The sequence below is a fragment of the Condylura cristata genome, unplaced genomic scaffold (assembly GCF_000260355.1).
Source record: "Condylura cristata isolate star-nosed mole 26May11 unplaced genomic scaffold, ConCri1.0 scaffold00018, whole genome shotgun sequence".
Classification (NCBI taxonomy): domain Eukaryota; kingdom Metazoa; phylum Chordata; class Mammalia; order Eulipotyphla; family Talpidae; genus Condylura; species Condylura cristata.
The window spans coordinates 32,288,631-32,298,952 of NW_004567119.1; the positions used below are offsets into that span (position 1 = coordinate 32,288,631).

Genomic DNA, 10,322 nt, shown 5'->3' on the forward strand with positions numbered 1-10,322 from the left:
CACTGCTGAGGGGAGCAGCGGGCGGGTCAGGAGAGGTCTGCCACGCCATGTCGATCTCCTCCAGGGCAGGCGGGCAGCGAACTCATGGGGAAGTGGCTTAAGCTTCTTAGTGCAGTGCTTTAACCCGCTGCGCCACCAGGGAGGGCACCACTATTATTATTTAAATAAATATTTAAAAAAAGTTAATTTGCCTTGGTAGTATGGCAACATATATTTGAAAAGGTATGAACTTTCATCATGCATCCATATAGTTTTGTAAACCAGCACTACCTCTAAAAAAAATTGTATCATGCATACACACAATTTTGTAAACCAGCATTACCTCTAAAAAAATCCTACACCCAAGACTCTATCTTAGAAATGTTTGAAGTAATATATATGTATCTAAAGTCATTGTTTAGAATGGTAGGGGTATAAGAACTGAACTCTATTGATAGGGAGAGTTAGTTAAATCATAAGTAATTCATATAGAATTCTGTGTAAACACAGAAAGAGCTCAAGAAATGTCCCACACACACACTGATAGGGAGAGATGTTAGAGATACATTGTTAGGGTTTAAAAAGAAAGGGCAAGGTAAAATATGCTATTTTTTGTGTTATAGAAGAGAAAATATGAAAACAATTTTGCATATTTCCTGTCCACTAGAATTTTAAAAATTATGTAAGAGATAGGTTTAGGTATATCTATTGGTTATTGTTCCTTTATATATTTTTTAAAGATTTATTTATTTGTGCATACAGAACTGGGGTACAGGCCAGAGGCTCGGGTGGTGAGAGGCTTCACCAGAGACAGAGTGGGGAGCAGAACAGGCAGATCAACAAAGTACACTGCTGAGGGGAGCAGGGGGCGGGTCAGGAGAGGTCTGCCACGCCATGTGGTCACCTCCGGGGCAGGCAGGAATAGAACTCATGTGGAAGTGGCTTTAGCTTCTCAGTGTTGTGCTTTAACCCGCTGCACCACCAGGGAGGGCCTGTTCCTTTATTTTTGAACCATTCAAAAGTTAAATGAATTTAAAGAAAAACTTATTAACCAGTTTTTAATAATTACATCTTTATTCATTCATTCATTTAGTTATTTTAAAGATTTATTCATTAATCCATACAACAGCTGGAGTGCAGGCCAGAGGTGCAGGGGGTGAGAGGATTCACCAGAGACAAGGGGGGAGTATAACAGGCAGATTGACAGAAATAAACTGCTGAGGGGAGCAGTGGGCAACACAGGAGAGGTCTGCTGTGCCATGTGGGCTAGCCCCCTGGCTAATAGCTTCATAGTGCTGAGACTCAACCTCTTGGAGCCACTGTGGGGACCCCAGTAAGTACACTTTTAAAGTGAACTCTAACTTAAAGAACTTTCCCCTCATACACACACATTTGTGTATTTTGGTTAGATACTTGTTTATGTACTAATATTGTAACACTAGAATGTCTTCTGAAATCGCCAGTTGTTTTCAGTCACTTCACAGTAATTTGTTTTGTTAAAAAAAGATTTATTTATGCTTACAGAACGGGGGTACAGGCTAGAAGTGGAGGGTTCACCAGAGACAGAGTGGGTAGCAGAACAGGCAGATCGTTGAAGTACACTGCTGAGGAGAGCCGCGGGTGGGTCAGGAGAGGTCTGCAGTGCAATGTGGATCATCTCTGCGCTGGTGATCAAATTCGCACTGAAGTGGCTGTGGCTTGCTAACCTGCTGCGCTATCAGGGAGGGCCTGCTGTCCTAACCTGCTGCACCACCAGGGAGGGCCCTCACAATACTTTGTAATTAAATTGTTAAAAGGTCTGTGCTCTTACAGACTTTGTAATACAGATTAATATTTCACAATAAAACCATCCAAGCATTGAATCTTTTTGCCTAGTAAAATCACTGTATAGAAAGTAAGAATTTTTACAAATTTTGAGCTTATTTTTGTGGTAATTTTTAATATATATGTTCAGATACTGATTTTTCTCATCTAAATATTTTTAAATCTTCAGCAACATCAGCAAGTATAGACAGAAGTGCCCCTCTTGAAATAGGTCTTCAGCGATCCACTCAAGGTATGTTTTGTCACATATTTATATTGAATTTTAAAAACCTGCCCCAAAACTGAACTGTTCACTTCTTTCTTTCTTATAGTCAAACGAGCTGCAGATGAAGTTTTAGCTGAAGCAAAGAAACCACGAATTGAGGTAATGGAATTTTATTATATTAATTAAAAAAATATTTATGAATACAAGAACTGGGGTATAGGCCAGAGGTGTCGGGGATGAGAGGATTTGCCAGAGACAGAAGGGGGAGCAGAACAGTAGATTGGCTGAAATACACTGCTGAAGGGAACATTGGGCAAGACAGGAGAGGTCTGCTGCGCCATGTGGGTCAGCTCCCTGGCTGGGGATTGAACTCGTGCTGCAGTGGCCTTGGAGAGCTTCTTAGTGCTGTGCTTTTAATTCCTTGGGCCACAAGGGTGGCCCATGGGCTTGTTTTTAAAGTAATGATACCAGTGATTAACTCAGTGCAATTACTTTGTGCTAGGTAATATTCTATATACTTACTGTGTATTAAGTTAAATCTTCAACATAATTTCCTGAATAGCAATACCGTCCATGTTGTCTATGAGTAACTAGTTTCAGAGAGAACAGGAATGTGCTGAGATGTATAGACCAGGATTAGAATCCAGGCATCCTGGCTCCTCGCCCTCTTTACAGTGGAAACAAATTTTGTGGCACTAAAATTCAACTTTCCCCAACTCTTTTTTTTAACAATTTATTTTTTGTATGCATACAATGACTGGTGTATAGGTCAGAGGTGTGACAAGTAAGAGGATTCACTGGAATGAGGGTAACAGCGGGCAGGAGTGTTCTGCCTCAGAACTTGTGCTGCAGTGGCTGCAGATAGTCATGGTTCTGAGATTTAACCTTTTACCCCACCCGGGAGGCCATGAACAGTATGTGAATATCTTGGAACCCAACATTTTTTGGATCTCTTGACTATATTGACATTTTTTATACAGCTTCATATTTCATTAGCCAAAGCTGTTTTTGGTCTTATATTTTCTCATTTGTTGAAAATAGGTATTAATTATATCTGAGTTACTAAATTTTATGCAAAAGTCTAATAATTCAAGTTGAGTTATTAAGATTTCATTCAGACAAGTAGCCCATGGATAACTTTGTAAGAAAGTTTCTTTCTTTTGAGGAACATAACTTTGAAAACCATTGAAGTTTAGTTTCTAGTAGTTTGTTGTATGCTGATAGATACAGGTGGTATAATAATTCAAAAAATGAGATGCAAAAATGAGAATTTTTACTGATGAAGGTTTGTCATACAATTTAGTTACATACTTTCTTGAAGAAAAATAATTTGTTGTAAGAGCTCTTTCTGGAAAAAAAAAATAGGTGTGACCAACCCTGGTAACAGCATTTAATCAGAGAAACAAATTTCTAAGGTTTTGACAGGCTTTTAGTCATTTCTTTTAATTTTATGTGTTCCAGCATATGTTTTGTTGTCCTTCGGTAACTAAATATAATCTTCAAATTCACCTAAAGCCAGTGGAACTTTATAAAGTTTCAATGCCTGGAACTTTATAGGTGGGAACTTTGGTGACAATTTAAATGTTGTACTAAAGTTTTAATAAAAATTAAAACTGTTTTCTAACCAGTGATTATTTTCAGGATGAAGAGTGCGTGCGCCTTGATAAAGAGAGATTGGCTGCTCGTTTGGAGGGTCACAAGGAAGGAATTGTACAAACAGAGCAGATTAGGTAAGGACTTTTTTTACTACAAAATAGACAGTTACATATGAGTAAGTGTACATAAGGGAGGGATATTAATATGCCCTCTACATTTATCTCTTGCTTTCATTATATGCCTTCATGGGTGAGCCTGTTTCGTTACGAGGTATAAGAAATCATTGCACTAAATACTCTTTTTGGGAAGTATTTAAAAATTTCCTTTAAGATTTATTTCTTTATGCATGTAAGAACTGGGGTACAGGGCAAAGGTGTGGGGATGAGAGGATTCACCAGAGACAGCATGGGAAGCAAAATAGTCAAATCTACTGAAAAACACTGCTGAGGAGCGCAACAGGTGAGACAGATGAGATCTGCTGCACCTTGTGGGGTAACTCCCTGGCTAGGGATTCAATGCAATAGTGGCAGACAGTAGCTTGATATTGCTGAGATTTAACCCCTATGCCACCAGGGAGGCCCTGGGAAGCATTCTTTATCCTATTGCCATATTAATCTTTCCAGTTAAAGGTTACTTCACAATCCAAGCTATTCACTTACTATGTAACCTTTTAATTTATAGCAAAGATCGTGAACTTTATCTGTAAATTGCCACATAAATTAAATATTTTTTGTTTTGCAGGTCTTTATTTTTTGTAACTGTCTTAGCCCTTTTTTGGTAGAGAAAACAGCCATAATTTGCTGTCATTCATAAGTGAATGGGCATGGCCAAATTTGGCTTATCGCCTTACTTTGTTGACTCCTAATTTTCACAGTAGTTAGAATCACTTTGTAGTTTTTTTCTTAACTCAGTGTAATGTTTGTGGAAGTTTTGTCCAAACTTAAAAATTCAGTGTAGATAATTAAAAGCTTTAATTAGAATAGTTGACTTGTAATGAACTTCACATATTTAAAGTATGCAGATTGATAAATTTCCACATGTATATGTGAATTCATAGGCAAAGTAGTGAATATAACATCATCACATATTGCCTCTGTGCCTTTATAATTCCACTTACCAACACATCTTTCCTCCAGACAACTGATGATCTACAGATTAGTTTTTTTTTCTGGAATTAAATTAAAATGGAACTGTGTGATACTTTTGGGGCTTCTTCCCCCCCCCACTCACATAACATTTATTATGAGAATCATGCATGTTGGGTATTTCAATAGTTAATTCTTTGAGTACTGTTCCTTTGTATGCAGGTAAGTTTTTTTCCCAATTACCTGTTGATGGGCATTTCATTTGCTGCTGTATTTTGACTGTTAGCTTTGAGTGTGCTTGTGTACACTTTTTCATGGGCGTATGTTTTCATTTTCCAGCTCATGTAGCATTGTAGATTTAACTTTACAAAAATTCACCAAACTTTTGCAAAATGATTGTATCATTTTCTACAGAAAAGTCTGCTGGGATTTTGATTTGGATTACTTGAATCTCTACACCATTTGGGGGATAATTGGCTTCTTAAAATTAGTGAGTCTTCTGATTTATGAACAGATACATTTCATTAATGAAAAGATACTTAGTTTTTAATTTCACAACAGATTGTCATAATTTTCAGTGTAGGTCTTTAACAGTATTTCTCATGTTTGTTCTTAAATATTTTATACCTTTTGGTGCTGTTTTGTAAGTGATACTTAAAATACTTTTTTATTGCTGATACAGAAAGACAGTTAATTTTTGGGTAGGAATGTTATTTTTGGTTCTCATGCCAGTCATTAATTCTCGTAACTCTTGTTCTAGATTAAACTTTATGTAGACGGACATAAAATACACCTTTACTTCTTTTATTACACACTGAATACCTTTTATTTCTTACCTTACTGCCCTGGCTAGACTTGCCTATCCAGTGTTGAATAGAAGTTGTGATTTTAGACATTGTCTTTTTCCTCATCTTAGGTAAAAATATTTAGTCTTTCACCATTAAGCTTGGTGCTAACTGAGGTGCTTTGTAGATAATCTTTTAACAGGTTGAGGAAATATTTCTTTTATTCTTAATTTGCTGAGATGTTTATGAAAAAGGAATGTTGGCTATTAAATGCTTTTTCTGATTTCTATTGAAAAGTATACTAATTTTTCATAATGGTAAATTAATTTTTTTGAACATCATATTTCATGGGTGAACTCTTTCTTGATCATGTTATTGTGTATTGCTTTTCAGCATCTTAACTAAAAATATGTGGCTAAAGCAACACGCATTTATTATCTCACATTTCCTGTGAGTCAGGAGTATTGGGATGACAGTGACTTTTATACTTCTGAGTTTCTTGCAAGGCTGCTGTTAAAGTGTTTCTCAGGGTTGTTTTCCTCTGTAGGCTGGTTGGGAAAGGATACGCTGCCAAACTTACTCATGTGGTTTTTAACAAAATTTAGTTTTTTTGCAGGTTAGACTAACTTTATTTCCTCTGATGTAGCTAGCACACTTAACTTGGTTCTTTGCCACAGTTGGTCTCTCCATAGACTATTTCACAATATTGCAGCTTGCTTCATCAGAGTGAGCAAGCAAGATGGCAAAAGATAGGTCAAGTGAGATAGAAGTTAGAGTTTTTTATAGTCAAATCTTCAGAATGATCCTATTGTATTCTTTTTAGTAGCAAGTTTGTTATTTGATTTTCTTTAGATTGTTTGCATTTCATGAGCTTATAGATTTGGTAATTGGAGCTCATCTATTTGCTATTATTTACTGTTTTTCTCTTTCTTCCTTTTCTTTGGACTTCCTTCAGATTAAAAGAATATTTGCTGTTCCATTTTATCTTTTTTAATTGTTTTGTTATTTTTAGTGTTTGCTTTAGAGATTTTAATAAGCTAGTGATTTTATTGGATCACTGTCTACCTTCAGCTGTTGGATCATTTCATATATATCAATAATACAGGAACCCACTGTAATTGAATAATACGTGTCCATTTATTTCCTTTTGGTCTTTATGATTCTTTTGTCATGCATTTTGCTTCTTTATTATACATTGTTTCTATTATATACACCTTTGTTCTTTGAAGAAATTTAAGAATATATATCTAGAAATTCTTTTTTCTTTTGCACTTCATTTCTTCTTGTAGATCCATGTACCCATGTTCTTATTCTGCCTGAAATAGTATTTTTTTTTTTAAAGATTTATTTTACAGAACTCGGGTACCAGCCAGAGGTGCAGGGGCAGTGAGAGATTCACCAGAGAGAGTGGGGAGCAGAACAGGGTGACTGACAAAGTACACTGCTGAGGGGGAGCAGTGGGTGGGTCAGGCAGGTCTGCCATGCCATGTGAATTGCCTCTGGGGCGGGGATCAAATTCATGCTGAAGTTGCTTTAGCTTTTTAGTGCTGTGCTTTGACCCGCTGTTCCACCAGGGAAGGCCCTATTATTATTTTTTAAATGAAAATCTGATGGTTATTCTTCCAATTTTCCCCGTGAAAATTTTCAGTGAATCCAATATTAAGTCACATCTTTTTGAAGTATTTTAAAGATCTTACACTGCTGCATTTATTGTATTGTTTCTGGTGAGCTATCTACTACCATCCTTTTTCTGTTTTGCTCTACCTTAAATTTTTTTTTGTTGATATATTTGAGCCATGGCTTGGGTTATTTTTCTATATGGTTTTTGTGCTCAATTGACCTTGAGAGTATTTTTGAATTTGTAATTATGACTGGATTTGGAATTTTTTTTGGTGTTTCTGTTTTTCTGTTTTCCTCTTTGTGCAAACTAATTATTCATATTTGGCTTGAAGTTTCTAATCGTTCACTTTGTTTTTTTTTAAATTCTTCTTTCTATTTATGTTGGACAGTTTCTATAGTTGTGTAGTTCACTAATCCTTTTCTCGAAATTGCATGCTCCCCCCCCCATTTCCAGTGTTGTTTTATTCTTATGACTTTGTTAAATATGTATTCCATGTCTAATTTTGAACATATGGATGGAGTTATAATAATGAGTACTGAATTTTGGTAATCCTTCATTGCTGTCACTTACACACTTTGTTTTGATTTTGGCTCCTATTTTTCCTTTGCTCATTATAACCTACAAGTGGAAACAAATATATTGTGTTTTACCTTGCTGAATAACAAATATATTGTGTTTTACTACAGTTTTGTTTTGGAACTTGGAAATAGGTTGTTCATTTTGAGTCCTGATTTTAAGGTATGTTACTTGAACAGTGTTCAGTTAGGGTATATTCCTTATGCATTTAAGAGGCAAGGCCATTTGGTGTATTCCTCATAATGTCCCATTAATATGAGGACTATGAGGCTCTTGGGAACAAGTCCTGTTTTTCACTTTACGTGAGTGCTGGGCCTGTTCCCTCCAACCCCCTTGGATGGTTCTACATCCAGCATTCATTTTCTCATTTTCATGAGCTAATCAGTATTCTGCTAGAACACTTGCTGGGATCCTTCTGTGTAGTTCTCCTTTCTCAGGTACTCTGTCTTTTGAGCTCTAACCACATTTGTCTTCCTAGACACTCAGCTCTAGTTTCTCAAATTGGGGAGTCAACTAAGTAATCTCTGGTTTCTCCTTCCTGTGTCCTTTTGGAAACTTTCAAGGCAGTAAATTATTGTGGCATTCATAGGGTCCAACAAATTTGGTTTTCATTTGTCAAAGATCACTCTCATTGTTATTTTGTGTCTAGTAGATTTTTATTTCATGTGTTCTGAAACCTGTCTCAAAGTGTTACTCCTACTGCCTGTTAGTTCATCATGACCGAGTATATAAAATTCCATTGATTGAAAGTTCAGCACATGTGTAATTATGAATATTTGAGTTTTATTCAAGTTATGTGGTATGATTTTGATTTAATTTAATTTGATTTTATATTTTGTACATTTTGAAAGGCCAGGCTTATTAGGAAAAGGACAAAGGAAAAAAGAGCATAGTTACAGGCAGGCAGAAGAGATGCTACCTGAGATTTTAAGGGAAAGTTGCACAGTATTATATAAAATGTATCACATACTAGCTGCATATTGAACATCTCTTTATAAAGTACCTTTATACCTAATAGCAATAAAATAATATACTATATAATACTACCCGTATTTAAACCTGCAGGAAATCGTGTCCCCTTTCCAGATGTTGTTTAAACATATTTCAAGATTTTCATCTGAGATTAGACTAATAATTTTGTCAACTGTTATTAAGGTACCCAAACGCTTTTAACTGTTTTTCTACATTTATGTGTGAAAAACTTCACTAATCTTAGCATTTTAATGAAGTCTGTACTGTTTTTTTTGAAATCTGTACTTTCAATGCCAAGTTTTTTTTAGTAATTCTTAAAGCATAGGCTATGCTTATTGTTTTGCCTATTTTAAAGTCAAGAAAAAGAAAAAAAGAAAACTTTCATATGGTGGGTTCACATATTCCAGACATTAAAAGAAATAGGTTTATGCGGTATATAATTGCCTGTCAGCTGTAACACTAGTATATTATACACAATTGCTTTGTAGGTTTGAGATCTTGAAATAAATTTCAGGCAAAAACTTAAGCTTTATATTATTTACAGAATAAATATTTTACTCTCATTCCAACAAGGAGTATGTGCCTGTTGTATAATTTGTATAGATGGCTGTGGGGATTAACAAATAAATCTCAATGTAAAAAAGGCTCCCATATTAATGGATTCAGCTTTTAGGAAGGTGGGAAGAGAGGACAGGAGTGAATAAAAGGGAAAATTTTTGTTTTTGTTGATTCTTCTAACAAGTTTACATAGGCTTTTTATTTGTAAAATCTTGTATGATCACTTAATAACAAATATGTCAGTTTGATAAATCCTTAAATGTTGCCATTAAAAAAGCTGTTCTATAAGAAAATAAGTATAATGACATATTTATGGTATGTTCAAGAGCTCTTCAATGTGAAAATTTGAAAAAAGAAATTGTTTGCAGGTCTTTGTCTGAAGCCATGTCAGTGGAGAAAATTGCTGCAATCAAAGCCAAAATTATGGCTAAGAAAAGATCAACTATCAAAACTGATTTAGATGATGACATAACTGCTCTTAAACAGAGAAGTTTTGTGGATGCTGAAGTAGATGTGACCCGAGATATTGTCAGCAGAGAGAGAGTATGGAGGACACGAACAACTATTTTACAGAGCACAGGAAAGGTAAATGAAATACTTAAGTCATTCGAGTCAATCTGTGTTTTGACCTTGTGATTGGTTATTTTATTTATTTTTTAAGATTTCTTTATTTATGCAAACAGAACTGGGGTACAGGCCAGAGGTGCAGGGACGGTGAGAGGATTCACCAGAGACAGAGTGGGGAGCAGAACAGGCTGGCTGATGAAGTACACTGCTGAGGGGAGCAGCGGGTAGGTCAGGAGAGGTCTGCTGCACTATGTGGGTCACCTCTGGGGCAGGGATTGAACTCATGCTGCAGTGGCTTTGGCTTCTTAGTGCTGTGCTTTAACCTGCTGTGCCACCATGGGAGCCTGTTTATTTAATTTTAAGAGGTGGTTTTCACTTTTTTTTTTTAAAAGAGTTATTTATTTATGCATACAGAACTGGGGTACAGGCCAGAGGTGCAGGGGCGGCGAGAGGTTTCACCAGAGACAGAGGGGGGAGCAGAACAGGCAGATCGACCAAGTACACTGCTGAGGGGAGCAGCGGGCGGGTCAGGAGAGGTCTGCCATGCCATGTGG

The 10,322-nt window shown here is 36.2% G+C and overlaps 1 protein-coding gene across 1 annotated transcript in view; it reads left to right on the plus strand.

Annotated features, from left to right (window-relative positions):
- The window catches only part of CDC73 (cell division cycle 73), a 100,133-nt gene that overhangs the window by 10,420 nt on the left and 79,391 nt on the right, over positions 1-10,322 (plus strand). The window contains exons 4-7 of the mRNA XM_004685468.2: positions 1,973-2,035; positions 2,115-2,167; positions 3,650-3,738; positions 9,570-9,786. Of these exons, the coding sequence (XP_004685525.1) occupies positions 1,973-2,035; positions 2,115-2,167; positions 3,650-3,738; positions 9,570-9,786 (422 nt within the window). The remainder of the gene's footprint in view (positions 1-1,972; positions 2,036-2,114; positions 2,168-3,649; positions 3,739-9,569; positions 9,787-10,322) is intronic.